The 23,962-nt window shown below is 35.7% G+C and overlaps 1 protein-coding gene across 2 annotated transcripts in view; it reads right to left on the reverse strand.

Moving 5' to 3' along the window:
• UNC5C (unc-5 netrin receptor C) overlaps positions 1–23,962 on the reverse strand; it is a 351,284-nt gene that overhangs the window by 142,249 nt on the left and 185,073 nt on the right. For both annotated transcript variants that reach the window (XM_032400872.1, XM_032400871.1), the window contains exon 2: positions 7,859–8,080. In XM_032400872.1, coding sequence (XP_032256763.1) covers positions 7,859–8,080 — 222 coding nt within the window. The remainder of the gene's footprint in view (positions 1–7,858; positions 8,081–23,962) is intronic.

Consider the following 23,962-nt stretch of genomic DNA (forward strand, 5'->3'; position numbering starts at 1 on the left):
CCTAAAATTTAAACAAAGGCCATGGAATTTATATAATTCCTTTTGAAAATGTTCACTCTGTTAATAAGAACAGAGTTTAAAGTAATTATTTTACATAGAGAAGAATGATTGGTATGTGTGTGTATAATATGTAAAATAGCTCTTCTTATGGAAGATTGTTATCTTATCTATTCCTCAGATCACCTATTCATGAACTATCTCAAATAAAAACATCGTCATCATGTTTCACTAAATTTCAGTTACTCAAATTTAGTAGGATGAGTAGCTATAACCCCACAAAACAAACTTTTATTATCTCCTGTGCTTAGAGCCTTGTGTTGTAAAATTCATAACAGACAGAACTTTACAAAACAGAGGCCATACAATACCATGCCAATCTAGTTGAAGAAACAAATATAAATATACATACACACACATACATAGTTACATATGTATATTATGTACATATGTATTTATATACATATATTACTTATATGTGTATATCAAATATATATTTATATATTGTATATCTTATATATATGAATATAACTCCATAAATAACATGACATTATAAGAAATTGCCATTTTTTTACCTCGAAAATGGTCAAATATTGATACTCTCTAATGGTTTAACTTACCACACATACACAATTCACACTTACGAATATAATAAAAATGGAAGTACAAATAAGGGAAATGTAGACATGTTACATATCACTGGAGTTTTATAGAAGGATTCATCCCCAATATTGCATTTGAGATACTTCTTTAAGCATGAGTAGGATTTTGACAGAAGTAGGATAAACAAAGTATGGGGTAAAGGATCATCAATTCATACACACATACTTACTGAGCACCTGCTAAGAACAAACACCAAGTCAAGGATGGAACTAGAATAGTGAAAAAGACAGACATAATCCTTGATTTCATGGAGCTTACTCTTGAGCTTATAATGTTTAGAAGGAAGAGGAGAGGTAATCTGAGAAAGGAAACATAACTGTCCCTTCTCAAGGATCTAACATTAGTAAAGCCAGGAAGTAAGCAGACTTGTTTTCTAAAGTTCCATATGACCTAAGTAGGACCAGTAAGTCCAGATAACAGAAAGTTGATTATACTCGATTTAATGGAGAGCATGCCAGTAATGCATTGAGTTTAAATGCCTGCCACAGTCTCACAACTTAAAAGTTTCTATGATTCCAAGACACCAAAATGTGAAGAAAAGAGTGTTCACATTCATTTAATACAACTTAAACAAATCCCATCTAGTTTCCCTTTGAAAATGTATGAGCAGCATCTCCTAAATCATGTCTTGGTAATGACATTAATGTCTCATGATATTTTAATAGAGGTTCTATGAAAAGGAGTTCAGTTGCCAAATATGATGAGGTTAAAAAAAAAGTTTTCCAATGCAGAGCTTTCCTGGGACTTTTGCAGGAAAATATATTTTATACTTTTCTCCAAAAGGGGAATATAATTATTACAGTGTTTCCTAAAGTATCTGACCACAAAGCTTTTGCTTCTTTTTTTGTTTTGTTTTCCCAAATAGCACTTACAAGACACTGGTGGTTCACTGAACACAGTTTAAGAGGAAAAACCAAATTTGCCCAGTGTCTGGGACATGTGGTGGAAGAGAAACTACGAGAAGAAGGCTAGTAACTACCTGGAGAATGGTTTGCTGTGGAAAAAGGCTGAAACCAAGAAGGTGTTGGAGGCTACCTAAATCATCTAAAAGGCATATGATAAAGGTCTATATACACTAGGGGGGTTATAACAAGAATTAAGGACAGAAGGATGTTTGCAGGATAATTCTGAGAAGAACTGGCAGTAGCTGATAATCACTTTGACTGTTGGAGTAAGGGATGAAGCTGACATTTCTGTTTTTGGTGACAGGATGGAGAGAAGAGGTATCTGAAAAGAATAGAAAAGGAGAAAAGAAAAATTCACTCGTGCCACTCTTGCACCAAACAGAAACCTGAATGAGCACAGCATATTTGCAAAAGCTCCTTTTGGAGTAAAGGCAAATTCACTTAAATTTGTGCCCTGTTCTAGCTTCTCTTAATCAGTTTTTTTTTTCTTTTTTTTCCTTTCTTTTTTTTTTTTTTTTCTGTTAAGGCTCACCCTTTTGCTAGTTGGCAAAATATTAAAGACCTTTAAGAATAGAAAGAATCATATCCTAAGTACTAGTTCAAGCTATTCCAGAATGAGAAAGGGCTCAGATATAGAAAATCTGACACACGGGCGCCTGGGTGGCTCAGATGGTTAAGCGTCTGCCTTCGGCCCAGGTCCTGATCTCCAGGTCCTGGGACTGAGCTCCATGTTGGCCTACCAGCTCAGCGGGGAGTCTGCTTCTCCCTCTCCCTCCGCTTCGCCCCTGCTTGTGCTCTCTGTCTCTCTCAAATTTATAAATAAAATCTTAAAAAAAAAAAAAAGAAAATCCGACACAGAAAGGCAGGCGAAAACGTGAAAGATAAATATTTAGCTGACATTCTGAACCAGATTTTCTTTTCTCGAGAAAAGGGGAAAATGTATTCATAGATCTTTTTTTAGACAAACTGTTATGTGTTCAGTAGTTATGGCAGAATTTAGGGAGACACTACTGGGTGCAGGGTCAAGGGCAAAGGAATCAAAGAGCCCCGGGTTCATACCCTTGCTCTGCCACCTCCTAGCTATGTGATTTGGGGCACGTTAGTTTCTTTACCTTGCTGAGCCTCAGTACTCTGATTTACAAAAGGAGAATCCCAGAAATTATCTCCTAAGATTGTCATGGTAACTAAATGACATAATACACGTAAGGTGTTTGATATAAAGCTTGGAACTTTTTATTGTTGTTGAGTTGGCAAAACAGATAATATTTTGCTAATGTGAGAATAATTAAAAAGGAGAAGGGAAAATCTCGGGGATTATTAAAATTTCAAACCAACTGAGGTTTTCTAACCTCCCTGCTTTTTTGTAGAAGAGAAATATTTGCTTTTCGATGGTAAATCTTAGGTACCATGGAAACAAGGGTTGAAAAGACTTCAAGTAAATAGAAAGCAAGCAGCCAAGCCTGAGTTTTTCTTAAAAATGTAACCATACGATTTTGAGCAGATCAAGATTTCTATGGAATTCTGAAAGAACATTGATACTTATTACTATATTACCAAATCAAGAGCTTCTGACTATTGAAATTTTCAAAACCATCTAATATATACTACTTTCCACTTTTTTGTTTCTTATATTACATATTTGCAAGAAATGCAAATGTGGTTTAAATGATGGAAGGCAAACATTAACAGTAATAAATGATCTTTAATCAGTACATTTTATCATCAATGGTATAGCTTTGCTCAGGGAGTACAAATCATTGTTTACTTCATATTTCAGAACTGGAGAGTCTATTTAACACCTTCATAATTTAAAAGGAAGAATTTTGTGAGTTGGAGGAGAAATTTTTTTTCCGGTTTTATTGTTTTGCAGTTTTTCAATGTGAAGTTATCTTTGATGAGGGTTTTCGAGAATGTATTTGATTTTTTCAATGTATCTGATTGCTACTGAACATGCTTCCAAATATTATAATTCTAAGTCAGAGTTATCTATAAAACCAAACTCATTTGCAGTGACTTCTCTCTCTCCTGCATCATCTGAGAACCATTTGATTTTTTAAATTCCAAGAAATTTCTCTGATTTGTAACATACTTTAAGACTTGATGTATTCTAACGTTTCTTGTGTTAATAACCACTACACCCCCAATTAGACTATAGTCAGACGGTATTAAATGAAGAGTTGAGAACCAAATTTGCAGGTGAATCCAACTTCAGGGAAAAAAAAATCCCCAAAACCATGTATTTCAGTTTCAATTCCATTTATAAAAATGCTTCTGACCTCATGGGAAAGCAAAGAGCTCTAATATAAGAAGCTCACAAATTTTCCCCCAATACTTGTTCAGATTGGAGATTTATGACAACAGGCAAAGAGATGCAATAAAATGGTTTGGACTTCTTTTTCAGGTTTCATTATTTATTATGAAAATAACACATTCACAGGATTGGGAAAAAAACAAAATTATAAAAGAAATCTCCTTTCACCCCAGAATTTGAGCTGCCAACTGCTTATTATATATTTCTCCAAAACATCCCAATGCATAGAAAAATATATGTGCATCCTTTACATAATGAGGACATATTACATGCAGTGATCTGTACTCTGGTTTTCACTTCAAATTTTATGTGAGAGATTTTTCTACAGCCTCACATATAGAGAAACCTCATTATTTTAAAAAGCATCACAATAGTCCATGCAGGGATGAACAGACTCAATCCACCTCTGCAAAAAGGGTGCAAGGAACAACCTTGCATTTCAGTCTTGGTGCTCATTTGGAATTTTAGTTTAGATCCTAAATTTGTAATTACTGAGTGAAAGGATATATACTTTTAAATATTGGTAGGTATTCTCAAATTGGCCTTCAAAAAGATTGTACCAGTTTGCAATCTCATCAACAAAGGATGAGATATTCCCTATCCCATTCCTTTACCAACACTCTGTTTGGATCCTGACAGTATCTTAAATGCTTATTTATCAATTTGCATTTCTTTTCCTGCATCTTCATGTTCAACCTCTGCTCAAGTTTCTGTTGAGTTGCTGATCTTTTTCTTAAATATATTTTAAAAACTAGGAATATATTAATTAAACTAGCCCTTGGATTAATGTATGTCCACAGATATATTCCTGTGTGTGTGTATTTGTCCCTTGGCTTTTGGGGTTTTTGGCTTTGGATATTCAAATTTAAGAATGCTTTCTTATAAGACTTCTTAATTTTGTCTTTATTAAAAAGGCTTTCCCTACCACTGAAACCAGCCAACCAACCAACCAACCAATTGCCAAAATTTTCTAGTGATGTTAGTGATGATTATGATGGTGGTGGTGGTGGTGATGATGATGACATTAAGCCCTAACATCAAGAATTTATTTTATTCTAATAAATGAGATAAAATCCAAGATTTATTTATTTATTCATTCATTTAATTTCCAACTGCCTATCTTGTGGACTGAAAACCCATCTTAACACATTGTAAAATGCCTTAACTGAGTATTTCCTGGTCCCTATTTTAATCCATTAATCTGTATGTCTTATTCTCTGCTCAGATCAAACTCTTCACTTCTTTAGTTTTGCAATATATTTACAAAGAGCTGGGGTTCCCTCATTATACCACTATGTCAGAATTCTTCCAGCTATTTTCACAAATTACTTTTCATAAAATGTTGGTGACTTATTGATTCATTTATAAACAGCAAACACTTAAAAATATTGTCTTTCTACATTTTCATATTGTACAAAGACTGCAATCTCTGAAACCATCCAGAAGAGACTTTTCTTAAGTTGCAAGATTGTAAAAATAAATATACTGTCTTTCTATCCAAGAACAAGGTAAGTTTTTCCACTTGTTTAAATCATTGTATTTTTCATACTCTGAGTAGCATTTAAAGTTTTTCTTTCTAAAATTCTGCAAATTTCTTGTTAACTTTATATGTACATATTTTCTTTTACATAGTTATTGCAAATGATATCTTTTATTCCATTATAATTTGAATGGCCATCTGTAAAAGAAAAGTCGATGGGTTATATGAATCTTTTTTTCAGCCACTTTTCTGTATTCTCTTGATGTTTTGTCATTTTTTTAATTTAAAAATGCACTTTTTCCAGATATACAAAATCATACTATTTGTCAAAAATGATCATTTTCCACCTTTTAAAACAATTTTTATATTTTTCAGTTATTTGTCTTGCCTAATTGCACAGGCTAGTACATAAGAACATTCCAGATAGTATTGATATCTGAGGGCATCTTTGTTTTTTTCTAACTTGAAAGGTAATACATTTGTCTGGATACTGGCTTTCTTGTAAAGTTTTGGATGAACATGAAAGTTACATTGTATCCAAAGTTACATTGCATTCCACTCCACCCATGAATCTGAGGAGCACTGTGCAAGTGTCAGCGGCTGCCAATTCTGCCCTTAGTCCTCATCTGTCCCATCCTGAAGTTGAAGAGAAACATGCCACATAGTTCCATTTATAAATGCTTCGCAAGGTATTCTTAATAACTGGTGTAGGCAATATTAATTAATTTTATGTGGAAATAATAAAAAATATAATGTTTTAAGAAGAGAAATGTCTTACTAATAGATATATATGTTCACACATGCATACGTGTATGTTACCAACATAGCATGAAGCTGGCAGAGGTGCCCAATATCAGAGCATTTTAGGTTTTATTCCTAATCTTCCTGTATAGGCATTTTCATTAACTCAGTAAAGAGAAGCCTAAATATATTTGTGACTTTCATCTTAGCTTTTGTGATGTCTTTCTTTTGCTTCTTACCGTTAAAACTTGTGTGTTTGAAATCTTTACAAGTAAATGAGCTGAAACAAATAAAACTAATTCACTTGAGATTTTGTAGACATCTGGTGGAGTTATTTTCTGAGTAATTAGAACGAGAGGTGGGACAATTCCCTGAAGTAAAGCTACCATACAGTTGGATACCCAGTTATTTCTACAGCCATCAGATTGCAGGCAGTGAGCATATTGATTCACAAATTGACAAACAATTATGTAGAGCTGCCACCTGATTGTCTAAGACCCATTTGTGTTATATCAGTATATGCTTCACATGCTTTTCTAAACGATGCCTTTTCTCTGTGCTCTCACAGTCTGTTCCATTTCTTTATGTCCCATCACCTCAATATGCCCTTCACATTGTTAGAGATAAGGAACATAGATCTCCCTCAAGAGCTGCTCTCTGCTCAACCTTGGTTAATCTGACATTTGGATACAAAGATGAATTAATTACAATTTGGATTTTGAAAACATGTACCTATTTTAGTAGGGAGAGATATTTATGAAAGAAAATAAAGATATTTAAATGTTTCCTATTTAGCTTGGAAATGTTGTTCAGTGAAATCTTAATATTTAAGATATATGTCTTAATATTATAAAATCATAGATCTGGAATGGATCTGAAAGTTCCAATTGTTATTCTCACTGTTAGAGAGCAAAAGCACTTAAACCACTGTAGAAAGATACACATCTTTCCAGTTTATAATAACTGTAGGAGATTACACAACTATCTTAAGTCACCCATCATGGAGTAAAAAGATGCTATCAAGAAAGTTTCCTTTTTAGCCAATCTAAATCCCACAGGTTATTAAAATCTACTTTATCCTCTCTCTGCCTTTAGTATTTTACTGTCAGAGATAATATTTACTGAGCAATAAAGTCAGGCGTTTTCACCATGCCAGGAACAAAGATAATCTGATCAAGACCCACCCAGATGGTGGCTACACTCACCCATTCGCCTCTTCCTGGATCCCACACTATCACTACTCTCAATCACTCTCAATTTAACTTTAGGTAAGAGATAATTAGGATTTATTTTTAAATGTAAGCAAAGGACACAGGATACTTTGAATCTGCAACGTTTAAAATTGTTTAAAAATATAAGGGGAAATTATGCATGTGAATTGACATTTGATAGTCGTAAATAAAAATTACAAACTTATCCTTAGTTGAACATGTTCCCCAACTCCGGGATATTTAGACCAGACACCAGAATTGACACACAAATGAAATTCATCTTTGACTTGGGCACTTGCCATTCATCCCATCTATTCTTTTCCTCATTTATCTTTTTCAGCATGAACTATGTCCATCAGGAATCAAATCAAGACTTATTCATCCCATTTTACTTTGCAGTGCATGGATTGAGACCAACAAATTCTACCCAAACTGAACCAAAACTTTTGCCAAAGGATAATCACGCACAATCGAAAGAACAGTATGACATCATGCCAAAGTAGTGAGTTAGTGAATCCTCAACAGTAGTCCAAATACAGGGAAAACTCACCAGAGGTTTCGTCTACTCTCTCATCTACTATGTGGTCCTTCTGATGAACCCATTCACTATTGCACTTGAAGTAGATCTGGGTGGCGGGGCTGGCTTTACAATACAGGTTCACAGGTTTATTCTTCACAATATAAGCTTCTTCAGGCTCAATAAGAAAATGTGGTAGAGGTTCAGGTGGATCGGATGGAAAGGTTTCTGGGAGTTCATGAAAAAAGTCGTCATCTGGTAAAACAAGAAGAAAGTGGAAAACATTCAAGTCATTGTAGCCATTTGCCATTTACTTGCTATTAATTTAAAAATAATGACTCATAAATGATCTAATTAAGGATGTGTGCACCTGCTATGCACCAGGCAATATATTACATCTCTTGACTGGCTGCTCAATTAATATTTTGATTATTCTCATTTTTACGCATGGCAAAACTCAACATCAGGGAAGGTAAATATCTTGCCCTGAACATGCATGTAGTAAATAGCACAACTGGAATCAGAATCCAGGTTTATCTCACTCAAAAACTGTGATCTTCCCAATATAGTACTACACCTCCCACTACAAAGAGTTCCCCTTGAAAGCTAACAAAAGCAAAAACAGTTTCCTTACAAAAACGTATTTGAAAAATATAAGGCTCATAGCTAAACCTTAAGTCTTTGCAAGAAGCCAAGAAGGAACAATAGGAACATGAAATTAATGATCTTTAAGTTCAGATTCAAACCTATCTTTATTTTCAAAAGATGCCACTGCATGACATATTCATTCATTTATTCATTCATTCAACCAAAAGTATTTATTGAGCTCAGGATTATTCTCAGCACTGGAAATACAGATAATAATATCAAGTCAGTCAACAGTAGATTGATAGTAGAGCCTAGAGCCTAGCAATGCTGTCTGGTCTTAGAGAAACTATACCTCAAATATCAGATGTATGATATGACTAGTCAAACCTATTCTCATTAGAATATTACTGAGTATTATCACGAACAATAGTCAATAGTCTCATTTTTTATAGCACTGAAAATTATATATTGCTCCCACCCTGCTGTTTCAACACCACCGAATAAACAAAACTCGTTCAAAACCACTTGAGATATTTGTACACTTGGAGGTATGTTTTTCATAACTTGGGTTCTGTATGGTCCAAATAAAAATAGATAATAAAAAAAAATGCCCTAAAAACCCTATCATCATATTTCACAAAAGTCAAGGTAAAAAGTCCTTCCAATACACTGAAACTAAGTTAGACCTGATAATTTTCTTCCTGTGACAGATAGTGGAGAGCAAAACTATTGTTCATTCTGTAAGTTGATAAAGCACCCCAGGCTAATATGTAAGGTTAAAGGTGTGAGGTCCAAATTAAAAGTTTTTAAAAGTTCTTTAAAAGTATACACATTCAGTAGCAAATACATGATGTAGTATGGGTAAAGATTGGTTGCTCATATGTTACCTTAAAATTCATTTTATTCCTCATTCAGTTGTTGCCCCGTTTGGGGAGATGGCCATTTGTAAAATGGCCATTTGTCCGCTAAGAAACCTGGCCTGGCACTTTTTCCATCTAGCTCATGGGATAGCTGTTAAACAGTGACCATGTTTGATCTTTGCCAATAGGTTCTGCGGTAAAAATTGGCTTCACTTGCATCACAGACACAACTAGCTTTCAAAGCTCCTCACAATTATAAATTTCTGACACTGGGATGTAAATGATGCTTCCTGTAGCTAGCTTCCTTTCTCACTTTACTTCCTTAATTTGCTATCTTCTGGCAGGGCATCGTTTCTGGTTTTTCCATTGTTGAACATCAAGGATCCAAGCTGTCAGCTAACTAAAGAAAAACCTTGGTTCCATCAATTTCAACTTCTTTGGTCAATATGCAAGATCACTCAAAACTGCTTAAATAAACATAGTTCAGAAAGGCAAAGGAATGGGGAACTGAGGTATTGACAGATCCATCAACATAAAGCTGAGGTCTTGAAGGCCTTATTCACTGCCCCCCCCATGCACTTATTGTTATATGTGATGACAGACAGTTCTGATAATCAATAGAGTGCCACAAAATATCAAACTGAAATTCCGTAAAATGTTAGCTGCTGTTTTTAATTATTATTACTCAAGAAGGCAGAGTGTCAATTCATTTTTTTTTACTATTGGTGTATATTTATACATACCAAAATGTGTATGTATTTTAATGTATTTATTCAGGTTTCCAAAATATAAAAACTTTCAGTCATCGTTTTAGAAAGTGAGACTTGTTCCTTTAGCAGGAATGATGATTGCAAAATATCAGGTGACTGTTTACTACCTTACCTTATTCAATCATGTAGCAAAGTACTTATGTATTCATATCCTACAGAAAGATAGGCATTAAAAATTGATTATCCTTCCTTGCCAAAAGCATGTATTTCTTCCTTCTGATTATTTTATTGTAAACTACTGGGAAGACTAATGGAAGTTGGGAAAGTCACACATACGTTTTCAACTCAAAAGGGGCTCTGTTAAGTGATGGAAAAAATAGTAATGATTTAATGATGTCTTTAAAAAAGTGTATGGACAAACTAATTTTGTATTTCCTTAATTTTGAGTTTTAAGACAAGAGGGTCACTACCAGTAAAGAGAAATAATTCTATGTCTTGCTTTGAAGCTTCATCAAGTGCTGATTTTTCAAGGTGTTCATTAAATAACACTTAATATGCAACTTATTAAGGAATGATTTCCATCACTTGAAATATTTTCATTATGTGGTAAATACAATGTTTCTTTTACATATCATTCTAGTTTCTGCATAAACCCCATCTCTTCAGTTGGATCTATGGAGATGCCTTAACCAACGACATCATATTAGTTTATTACTATTTCTTATAACACACATACAGTGTTTAAATCTATGCCTAGATAAATTCACATCAGCCAATGTGGCGCATTACTTCTAGTGCTCAATTCAGGGGATGGGAATGGCACATCTAAAGATAATTTTCAAGACCTTGACTCAGTAAGATATGTATAAGGGAGTAGATTTGACAAAATAGGAATGGACTGATTATCGTTGGGCTCACATGCTCCTGGGAACTTCTTCCCTTCTTCATTTGCAACAGGTGGCCTGGATACCATGCCCCCCCCCCATGTAAACTGGCCCAGACAACAACTCCCCCATCATCAGGCCAAGTATGCTAAGACAATAGTTTCTTTGCTCTAGACAGAAATGGTAAGTCTCAGCATTAATTTCAGAAATCGTCTTTTAACGAAATTTCATCTTAAATTTTTTTCTAGAGTACATTTTGAAAATCAAACAAGCAAGCCAATTCTCTTCAGCCAAAATTATAAAGGAAAACTTCTTAGTATTTAAACATCTAGCATGGTTACATCTATATGTATTTAACAAGGGAAAAATGACTATCTCCAAATACCATGTGTATTTAACAAGGAAAAATTAATCATCTCCAAATATCATGCATATTTAATAAGGAAAAAATGACCATCTTCAAATACCATGTGTATTTAACAAGGGAAAAGTGGTCAACTCCAAATACCATGTCTTTAACAAGGGGAAAAAACTGATCATCTGCAAATGAGCATCTACAAATACCTTTTCATGAACACTTAGCTCCTCTGCACTATGTATGCATCTGCCTTGCACACATATGGTGCAATCTACTTTTCAGTTTTGTCAACCAGTTTTATGCAACTATTACCAATTTTCAAAAGCCAGAAACATATAATGCTCAACGCTAGAATGAAAGCTCTTTTGGAGGCAGGTATTATTGTCATTTTTATTTCTATTTTCCATTAAGTCTAGCACTGTGCCAGACACATTATAGGAGGTCAATAAAAATCTTATAAAAGCACGAATATTCAACAAATGGCAACTGTGATCATTTGGAAAAGGTTCACGAGGTATTTTAGAGTTCATAGTGCCTGAAATGAATTTACAAATACCAGAGGTTGTAACAACAGCAAGATCTACAAACTGGACTGGCTACAAACTTTGTGTGGCCTGATGCAGTGTGAAGATTTGGGGATCCTCGTTGTATGAAGAATTCGGGAATGGTGACAGATGAGCACTAAACCAAGAGTCCTATGTGATAGTGCAGGTCACATACCCATGAAGTCGGTCCTATCTACAAATGTCAGTTAACTGAGCATTCTATCTACTTCACGGAAAAATCTGAGAATTAAAATTATATCTTTATTAATGGATTTTTGTTTTAGAACTTGTTTGCTATTTCCCAGCTTCTTATGATGATTAGATGTTTTCTAGAAGAATCATGGCTTCCCAGAGAGAGAAACTCAGCTTCCAAATAAGTCTCTAAGCAAGTGTGTTTGCAATGGTGTGCAAGGGAAAGTGTGCAATTTTATTTGTTCATGGCTTTCCCTTTGGATGTATTCTAGTGCCCATTCATGTGTCTGATTGAAAACAAGTAATATCCCTGCCACACTGAGGCTAAATCTTTCAGGCCACTAGAAGACTCTTTAATACATGGATATAATATGGTTTGAGATTTTAAAGTTCAATACATGGAGATAACAAGGTTTGAGATTCTACCTTGAGTTGGTAGACTATTTACTGAGATCAGTTGCTAGCATGCAATTCATTCTACTATCTAAATAAACCAGCTTTCTGATACTATTAAGGTCATGCTACAAAACTTGAAGCTGTAAAAGAACAATTTGTTTTTTCAGCAGGGAGATCAGTGAATGCATCCTATTATTATTTTATTTCTTAATATAAATATCCAAAGAGTCCCGAAGTCTTCAGGGAGATAATGGGAACTCAATTTGTGAACAGTAACTTCAGATAATGAACTTATTTCTGGCAACATGCCACAGTTATCCCAAATTATTATATGTTGTATAAAGGCACATCCCAGATGCTGATACGGACGGCATTATGCTAATTGGGCCATATGACTTGATTAATAAAATTGCTAAACAAGTTTTCTGCATGTAGTTTGTTCAAATTAACGAAGTAAAATTTCCGAAGTTGGCTTTATTCTGTACATTGAATTCACAATTAGCTTAAAACTATAATTGCCTTTTCAGTTTAGATATAATATTATTATTCATTTTACCCTCCTGTGACATTTGACTTAATTTTCCACTTTCTACCATTATTCAATATTGGTATTACCATTTTCATCTTGATATCAGGTAAATCTCAATATTTCTTTTTTGTTATCTCATATAGCCTTTGTTTTTTCATTTATATACAAGAAGAGAAAGCTTTGTGCCATGTATTATTTTTATAGACTTTCATTCCACCTAAATCTTGACAGGAAAATATTATGCTATGAACATCAATCTAGGAAGCTTAGGTTGCTGGTTTTATTGCTATGTATCAAGCCTTAATTTTCATCAACTTAATACATAAGTTTCTATATTTCTGAATCATAAGACTTAAACTATTATTGCTTATATCATAAAATATAGGACTATTATCTCTTTGTCTGAGACCTGAAGCGTATTCTTCTGAAATGGAATTTACTTCCAAATGATTCAAGAGCAATTTAAAATGAATGACTGCAAAGCTAATTTTATCTGCATTTGGCTGCCCATCCATCAGAGAGATAATTCATGATATATTACAACAAAAGGCAGCTGAAATTAACTATTTGAATGAGACTCTAGCTTATTTTTAATATTTTGATTAAAATATCCTTTGGAAGACAAAGACTATGGTCTATATTTCAAGCAACATATTAATGGATTCATCATTTAAATTTAAGTAGCTGAATATGTAATGCCTTAAATGTATTACACAATTTGGAGGTACTACATGATTCCAACTCCAAAAGAAAAAAACTTTTTTTTCTTCTTTTCAAGAAATACTTTCGAAATCATGCTTAGATATGATTAATGGTGACACAGAATCAACATGCTATTGGAGATGCACTTACTTGTGAAAGAGAGGCACCTTCTTCTGCCCCAGTTTAAGTCTTTATGATCTCTGAATTTTATTAATATAAAGTCCTCCTAAATGTTTTCCTGCCTACAGTCTTTACCTCTGCCATGTAGTCTATACGGTGCTCTTAGAAAAATGTTTTCAAAAATACGTTTACTCCCTTTCTCAATTAATTTAATAAACACAATGTAAACCAAGAGGGTAAGTTTATTTTTGCTCATCAGATTAGCTAAAATATATTGTATGATTGATGAGGAGTTGAGGAAATGTGACTTTGCATATACTGGCTGTAGTGTAAATTGGCATCACGGTAGAGAAAAATTGACAATAAAAATAAAAATTAAATCTCTGCACACCTCTGAATAGGTTATCCCACTTCTTGGAATACATCTTACAGACATAATGGAATTTCTAGGTGTGTGTGTGTATATATGTGTGTGTGTGTGTATGTATATGAGGTTTATATACCTCATGTGTATATGTGTACATATGTATACATATATATGTGTATATGTATGTGTATATACAATATACGTGTATGTGTATATATAATGTACACACATATATAATATACATATGTATATATGTATGTATATATATACACATACACATACACACAAAGATGTTCACTGTAGCACTGTTTATTAAAAAATACATGAGGGGTGCCTGGGTGGCTCAGTCGGTTAAGCATCTGCCTTCGGCTCAGGTCATGACCTCAGGGTCCTGGGATCAAGTCCTGTTTTGGGCTCCCTGCTCATCTAGGAGCCTGCTTCTCCCTCTCCCTCTGGCCACTCCCCCTGCTTGTACTCTCTCTCTCTGTCAAGTAAATAAATAATCTTAAAAAAAAGAAAAAATACATGCAATATTTCAACAAAAGGCAGCTGGAATTAACTATCTGAATGAGAACAACTAATAATCAACTGAGGAATGGTTAGGTAATTATTTATGATATGTCCTTCCAAGAGAATACTGTTTTGCCAATAAAAACAAGGAGTAGATTTGTAGGTATTAAATCAGAAGGGCATCCATTAGTTAACTAAACAAATAAAGCAAGTTTTTGACCAATCTGCATAAATGATGCCACTTTTTGGAAAGAAAGAAAGAAAGAAAGAAAAAGGGAGAGAGCGAGGGAGGGAGGGAAGGAAGGAAGGAAAGAGGGGAGAAAGAAAGAAAAAAAGAAAGAAAGAAAGAAAAAGAAAGAAAGAAAGAAAGAAAGAAAAAGAAAAGAGAAAAGAAAAGAGAGGGAGAGGGAGGGAGGGAGAAGTGAGGGAGAGATGGAGGGAAGGAGGGAGAAAGAGCGAGCATGCAACACCTAGATGAGTGTTTGAATTACCAGGGACCGCAGCCCTACGAGGGTCAAATCAAACCGGCCATTACACTACCCACAATATCATCACCCTGTTTCATAACTCTTATTCATTCTTCAGATATCAGACATCCCTTCTTCTGAAGGGCCCCTCACCTCCAAATCCTGGACCTCAGCCCCTGATATCATCTCCCACTGCTCTCTACTCTTCTTGTTCATTATTTCTTCCCCACTAGAAGGCAAGTTCAGAGCTTTAGGAATGGTGCTTATCTTAATTCATTTCTGCATAATCGATACCTAGTCCAGTGCCTGGGAAGGACTTCAGGGTTTCCTTTTCTTGTTTTCCTTTCCATTTGGATTATTGTTCCTAAAGAAGTTCCTATATGAGAAGATAGAAGTATGTAGGAATCATTCCATCAACAGAAATAATGAGAAGAAATCCTTACACAAAATATAACAGAAATATATATGGCAGTCCTTCAGTATTTATAAGTACAGATCCTGTCCCATTATAAAATTATATCTATCTCCTATGCAAGTATTATTGTCCTATATCATGAGGTGTACAGCCTTGGACTAAATATATTCCCTCACTAAATAATCAAAGTTGAATCTGAAACATTTTGTGTGTGGAAAATAGTATGATACATCTAATGACTGTGCCCCCTCAACCTCCTGGCCTCATTTGACGCTTGACTTCATTACACCACTCCCTCCTTTTTGAAACTTTCTCCTCTCTTGGGAACTGTGCATTAGCACTAGACTGCTTCCCATCCTACTTCTTTGACCTTTCTCTTTGTTCTCTGCTGTTTGAGTACAGTCAGATTCTTACCAAGGTTCTCTCTTTTAGTCTCTCCCTTGGGCATCTCATCCACAACACTGGCTTCAATTATCAGATCATGTCACACACACCATCTTCTGCTCCACCCCCTTGCTTCTTCAAATCCTTTGATGCCTTTGCATTGACCAACAATGGAATCGGATTCTTTACCAAGGCCAGTGAGGACCCACTTGATCTGATTGCTGCTGGCCTCTATGTTTCATTTCCTACCCTCATGTCCTCATGTCCTTTTCACCATTCTCAAGACAGACAGACTGGTATTTGTATCTTTGAACACACCCAAATCAGGCCCACGCTAGGGCATTTGTACAAGCTCTTCATTCCTCTAGAAAAGATCTCTCTCCTTCTTGCCATTTAGGTTTCAGCTCAAGATGTCTCCTGCACAAAGAGATTCTCGATCACCCAATCTCAATCTCTTGATGTGTTTCTTCAAGAACACATCATTCTATTGGAGTTCTTCGTATCACCTATCACTCTCAAATCAGCTTGTTTACTAAGTTAGTTGCTTCTTTTCTTTTCCCCTTCCACAAAACTCAAAGCATTATGAGATTAGACTACTTTATTTTGTTCAACACTATCCTCAGCATCAACATCAGATGAACATCTTCCCTCTAAAACTAGCTTCTCTTTGACTCAACTCCTTATTTCTGACTGTAATATCATTCTCACAGTCAGAAGCCTGGAGTCCTGTCTCCCATTCAGGTCCAATTCATCTACGTGTACAATGAAGATCAGCTCCATATTGTCTCTCTCACACTTAATCCTTATTCTCCTTTCTGTTGCCACTGCTCAAACTGAAGTCCATGCCACTTGCAAATGGATTATTACAAGAGTTACGCTACTGGCTAGTTTGCTGCAGACTTGCTCCTGATTTTCCTCTCTCAATCCCAGCTATGCCACCTCTAAGTGGAAAGTGGAATTATAACAGCTTCTGCTGGAAACTTTGTGTTCAACAGAACATGGCCAAAAATTCACTCAATTTTCAGCTTATTTACTGCCGTTCCACCAAAGCCAAAATTGGTGATACCAAATTCTACACTAAGGTAGCTTTTTCAATGTTTTCCCATGTGCGTGTCAGCTGTGCATGTGATGCCTTATTTCCTATTGACTCTTCACTGCCTATCTCAATGCCACTGAGAAATCTAGTCCTAATCCTCCCAGAGATAACTGTTCCTTACTGTTCAACTGTAAAAATCCTTTAACGTGATTTGAGAGTCCCAGTCATTTCTGTATTCCTTACTGTAGTCCAGCTCCACCAGATATCTAGTAGGTTCTAAAAGTTTTATTCAACTGAAGTGAACACATCTAAAATTGATTAATTGCTCCAAGAACTATGAAAAGTATTAATTATTTCTCCATTGTAATGTATTATGATAATTCAAATTATCTGGATGTAATCTGTCTATATCCATATGCTTATAAAAAATCTGTGTAGGGGTGCCTGGGTGGCTCAGTTGTTAAGTGTCTGCCTTCGGCTCAGGTCATGATCCCAGGGTCCTGGGATTGAGCCCTGTATCGGGCTCCCTGCTCCGTGGGAAGCCTGCTTCTCCCTCTCCCACTCCCCCTGCTTGTGTTCCCTCTCCCGCTGTGTCTCTCTCTGTCAAATAAATAAATAAAATCTTTTAAAAAATAAAAAATAAAAAAAATCTGTGTATGTTTTTTAACTTTGATGGAAATTTTCAAGTATATGAAAAATGACAGAACAAAGAATGTAAACACCCATAACCCAGCTTCTGGGAATTTCAACATTCACTTGTAAGGGAAACTGAACATATCAGAGTGCTAGGGTGAGATAGCAAAGGAGACAAATGTCACCAAATTAAGAATAAGAATTAAATTCAAAATATTGGAAACAATGAAAATAAAATCTATGGCAATATGCTTCAGCCATAAAATTAGGACCTAAAAATAATAACGATCAATGATAAGAACACACAATTTATATTTTTAAAACGTGACCATTAAAAAATTATAATCTCAGATTTCACACACAAATTAGAAACTCTTTTTAGTGACTGTGGAATGAAGACATTATCCCTTAAATTTAGTGAAATAATTAATAATACACCTAAAATATACAGTACCAGATCCATAATGAAGTTCATGAATATAGGAAACTTCAAAGTTATAAACTAAGATTCCCACAAGCCACACAACTAAGAATTGTCTTTGACTTTTTCCTCTTTCTCACTTCCAGCATAAAAACAATCAACAGTCCTACTAATTTTATGGCCCACGTGTTTCTTGAATCTGCCTCTTTTTCTCTGTTTCTGATTCCACTGCCATTATCATTTCTCACCAGACATTTTCAAAGCCTCATAGGTGGTATTCTTTGCCTCCTGACTAAAGGCAAATTCTAAGTCACTTCTCTGTTTAAAATCCTAAACTTCATTTCTTAGAAGATAAATGCAAGCTCATCAACCTGGCGCACAAGTTCCTCCATGATCTAATGTGTGTGTACAATTGCACTTTCATTTCTCACCACTCCATTCCCTGTCCTTCCAACAACACAGACCATCTACTGTCCACTGGACACAACCTGCAGTTTCTATACTTTCCGCTTTAGTGACCCTCCTCTCCTATTTCACCTGCTCCTTCTCATCCTTGAAGCTCCAGCTTAGTCCATCATTTCCTCCAGGAAGTTTTCTCTGCTTTTCCTACCTCTGCCAGCCTAGAACCTACCTCCCCCCAGCCCTACCGTCAACTTTGTCAGGGGCTTAAAAATATTTCTAGCACTGCATTTTATAATAACTTTGTAGGGAACTAACTGGCTCTTATTCATCTTTGTATACTTCGTGCTTATTATAGTCTTTGGAACTGAATATATACTTTTTGAATAAATGGATGCAGGGCTTTCTGTATCCAGAGGAGAACACAGACTTCAGGTTCTTGTAACTATGAATTGGGTAATTGCTATGAAAATTGACTTTGGGACCCCACGGACTTGGATTTACATCTCAGCACCACTTTTTACTATGTGTGTGACTTCTGGCATTTCACCTAATCTCAGTTTCCATGACTATAAAATGGGTAGGCAGGGGTGCCTGGGTGGCTCAGGCAATTAAGCATCTGCCTTCAGCTCAGGTCATGATCCCAGAGTCCTGGGATCAAGTCCCACATCAGGCTCCCTGCTGAGCAGGGAGCCTGCTTCTCCCTCTCCCTCTGATCCTTCCCCTGCTTGTGGTCTCTTTCACTCTCAAATAAATAAGTAAAATCTTTAAAAAATAAAATAAAATGGGCAGACAAAGCAATGTAGTGATAGTGTGTGGGGTACATGAAATAAGGCAATAGGAATGATTCAGCATAGAGCTGACTACAGATAAGATCTTCACATAATTATTTTATTGTCTTCTTGTTGTATTGCTGTTGTGTATACTAACCCTCTCTCATTTTCCTAAACACCCTTGAGCACTAGGAATTCTTTAATCTGTCTTCCTGAAGTATCCTTTCTGACCAGTGCCTAGTAAACTCCTATTCTTCTTTCCAGGTTCATCTTAAATTTTATCCCCTCCAGGAAGTCATTCTAGACTCTTTGAGCATGGGTTTATTGTCTTCTCTCTGCATCAACACTACACATTATGTGTTGCTATGTCATTGCATTTAACACACAGTGATAGGTCACATTGACCTTTTCTGTGCCCCACTACACAGAGAGCTTATTTCAATACAATTATGTGTAATCCATTCATGAATCTGTAACACCCAGCCATATCTCGTACATAGCAGGACCAAAGGACGATATTTGTTGAGTAAACTGATGAAAAGATACATAAATTCCTAAAACTGTAAGTTTCTAGATTTTTTCAAATGTAGAGACGTGAATACTCTTTATTTTCCTACTTTGTAAAAAAATTAAACTTTAGATTTTGTATTAGTGTCCTCTCAAGAGTCCTCATTCTTTTTTTTTTTTTTTAAAGATTTTATTTATTTATTTGACAGAGAGAGAGAGAGACAGTGAGAGAGGGAACACAACCAGGTGGAGTGGGAGAGGAAGAAGCAGGCTTCCCGTGGAGCAGGGAGCCCGATGCGGGGCTCGATCCCAGGACCCCGGGATCATGACCTGAGCCGAAGGCAGACGCTTAACGACTGAGCCACCCAGGTGCCCCTCAAGAGTCATTCTTTCTTGGGGGTATAGAAAATAGTTTTGTCCTCCTACAGTTTTCCTCTTTTAAAATTTTGGACATAATTTATAAATAACATGTCAGAATTTGCTTTCTCATTAGTAATCTCCCTATACACAAACACCATTTACCCTATCACTTCTCAAAATAGGTTTACTGTCAGGGACTGATTTGGAGGAGCCAGCAGGAGGTGGTGAGAAGAACACTACTGTAAGCTGGGAACCCGGTGCTGGTCCTCGTCATGCTCCCAATGATCTATTGCTTTTTGTAAGTGTGGTTAGGTAGGTAGGTTGATAAGTAGGTCTGTATGGTACGAACAAAGTCCAAGGTGTGAGTACACCATACACATAAAGAGCAGAGCTTCTAGAATGTGAGAGCACTCTAGAAGTCCTCTAGTCAAGAAGTCCATACTTCCATCATGACTGTGCTCAGGACTGTGGGAGGGAGGCCAGGGGTCCAAAGGTGGGGGAAAAATGCTCAGAGAATTGTTTTATTTCTTTGTGCCCTATCTCCCTGGCTGGGTACCTGTATGAGAACTGTGGGGTGGGGAAAACATGGGTGAGTATTGCTTGTGGCTGCAGAAAAGTTATTTGTTGTATAGTTAAATATCTACATAGAATTTTGATTCAACTGTCTCATCTTCTCGAAGAGGAAACCGAGGCCCAGAGAGTCGGAGTGACTTGTCTGAGGTTGTGTAGCTATTAAGTGGCAGGAGTAGATGTCCCAGGCCAATCTCAAGGTTTCATGGCTCTGGTATATACTTTCTGATTATGTAAGCTCTGTAGCAGCATTTCAATACCCCTGTGAATTCACCTGATAATTTGTTTTATCTTCTTATTTTTGAGCTACCCCATACACTATTGCCTTTTTAATGCTATTACGGTTTTTTTTAATTGCATATTTTAAATTTTATTTATTCCAGTTGCTAGAATTCTATAATAAAGAAACAAATAGGGTGCCTGGGTGGCTCAGATGGTTAAGCGTCTGCCTTCGGCTCAGGTCATGATCTCAGATTCCTGGGATCGAGTCCCGCATGGGGTTCCCTGCTCAGTGCAGAGCCTGCTTCTCCCTCTCCCTCTGCCACTCCCTCTGCTTGTGCTCTTCTGTCTATCTCTCTGTCAAATAAATAAATAAATAAAATCTTTAAAAAAAAATAAAATAAAGAAACAAATAACAAAAATGGAAATTCACCCCTCAAGCTCCCTCCCACTCCTCAGTTCTACCAACTTTTGACACTAGTGTGTTTTGTTCTGGACCTTTCTCTGTGCAGTTATTTATGTATGTGCAATGTGTGTGGATACAGATATAGTAATAAAATATAAAAGGAAACATATATGCATATGTTTTGTATTGACTCCTGCTTTTCCTGGTAAATTCTCTGTCTCGTTTGATCTGTCACTTGCCAAAGCTGGTGTTATCATATGCCTACTATGTTCCAATCACTGGCCTACAGTGTTTAGGATAAATTAACAACCAATGTTAAAAATAAAAACATCAACAACTAAAAACCACTGCATATTTATAGTTTCAGTAATGTTTGCATGACACCAAAATTTCTGCACATGTTTTAAAACAGAAACAAACAAGCATCACAACCTTTATTAATATCTTTGTTATCTTTAGCTCTGGTAATTGAATTCTGAATCCACGTGTGTGTATTCTTTAAAATTATAGTTTCCAAGTGGCATGTGATATAAATTCACATTTCACAACTTTGCCAGGAAAGAATTAATTCATTGATTGTGGGAGGGTACTTATTATGAGCCAATATCCCCATTTTTTATCCCTTTTGATGGAGCAAATGACATCCTTCCAAAATTTACTGTTTTGAAAGCTGAATACACCCAGTATACTGAAGAAGATAGTACGGGTATGAATCACCCCTAGCAAGGTACAGGGTTGGTTAATGTTTCACATTTTCACCTCCCCTGCCACTGGAAATCACAACACTTGACACTGGGTCACAAAATTATTAAACCTTAAAGTAGCAACACTTCCTTCTCCATGTGAGACCTCACTTCTCCTTGATACTTTACTCCTAAAATCCCTCTAGGCTCCTGGCCTTTTCTCTCTGCCTTTAACCCCCGTAACTAATTAAATCTGGACAAGTCTTTGGTGAAAATAGTTTTCCTTCAAAGTTATTCATTCAACGTTCCCCTTAAGGCATTCTTTGTCACTTTAGCCTAGCCTACCATCTTTACATGAAGTTGAAAGAGGTAAACTATTTTTATAGAATAAAAACTCTTTCAAGACCTAAGTCTACCTTGATGTTTCAGAGAAAGACTAGCTGCTGAAATATGACAAATACTTCAACATTGTTAGAAGTTTACAAGTAAACAAAAAGTTCCAAAGACTCTGGTCTCATTTAAAGACAATTAAGCTTAAAAAAAAAAAAAAAGCACTATTATATTTAGAAGTACTTTTCTTGGGGTCTATAACTAAATTCTTTGACAAAAATGGAAAAGGATTAACCAACCAGTACAGTTGAACTTATGCCCGATAAATTTATTTTGGGAACCATATTGGACCTCTGAATTAAGCAGCGCTGTTAATAATGTCATGTATTTAGAAGAAAACAAAAGTGAAGATCAAAGGAAAAAAGGAGATAAGACTGGAAATACAGCACCGCTAAGGGATTTTCTCTGCTAAGATCAAATTAAAACTCGCCACGGTGCCAATTACTTTAAACCTACTTCTACATTTTACAAATAAACAGAAAATATTACTTTTATTTTGTTTAAAAATGTAAAGATCAGACACATATCATTTGTTGTTGATCCAGAGTACTCAGCTCTAGGGCAAAAGACTAAATGAGATTTAATGATGGACTCTACCCATCATTTGCTTAAAGCCAGAGACTATGTCTAAGAAGATGTGAAGGAAGTTTTCTTTATGACATCATTTTTTAAAATTATTTAATGATACTCTATTGCCATCTCATTTTTTAGCTACCCTATGGATGCAACTTTCCTAATAAGCTCCTTATGTTTTTCATAGACAAAAACTCGGGTTTTGAAAGTTTGAGTGTGTTTCCCAAGACCATCCATCCGATGAATGGAAGAGCTGGGAAAGGAATCCAGGTACTCCTGGTTTGGTAAGCCTGAGTGATGCTGCCTCCCGTAACATGAAAACTTTGATGTATCAAATCACTGTCCATGATTCTCTTGCAGTATTATTGTTAGGGACAACATCAAAACAACTATAAAAATAACAAATACAAAGCACTTATAAAGGCCAGGTACCCCACTAAGTACTTCAGATTTATTCCCTCACGCAGGTCTCACAACACCATGGGTGATACTGTTATTTCCATTACTTTAAAAGGAGAAAAAGCAGGGGCACAAAGAAGCCAAATAGCTTGCCCAAGGTCCACCCAGCTCCTGGTAGCAGTAATTTCCTTTGAAGAACATTCAACACACAGACTTAGAGGATCATCTGATGAAGAATCAACTCTGTGGAACTTCTCAAGGAGGTACCAACTTCTTTTTATTAGTTATAGGTCAAAATGGGAAACATACAAACGCTACCTTTTTAATATAATTTTATACATGCTCTATCTGCTAGTCTCTTATCAGATCACAATGATATGTTCTTATTGCTCTTTTATTTGGTTTACTTTCTAATTTATTCAACCAACATATTCATAATAACTGCTTTAAATCACCTAGAAAAGCTACTGTCTAAGTTAAAGGACACGGACTTAGCAAATCTTTGTCCACAATATGGAGAGGAACAATAAAACACAATAGGCACAGAATATGTGTAAGCAATTTGAAAATTGTTAACTGCCACACAGAGTGAGGCATTAGCACTGTTAAAATTATTGTCAAATGAGTAATAACAAGCCAAGACAATCTGTAAAAAGATGTAAGGAAAATACTCGAAGATATATAATGCAACTCTGCTGCAAAATAAAACAATACCTAGTTGTTATTCTTGAGCCAGAAATA

Source organism: Phoca vitulina, unplaced genomic scaffold, assembly GCF_004348235.1.
Source record: "Phoca vitulina isolate PV1807 unplaced genomic scaffold, GSC_HSeal_1.0 scaffold3, whole genome shotgun sequence".
In the NCBI taxonomy this organism is placed as follows: Eukaryota; Metazoa; Chordata; class Mammalia; order Carnivora; family Phocidae; genus Phoca; species Phoca vitulina.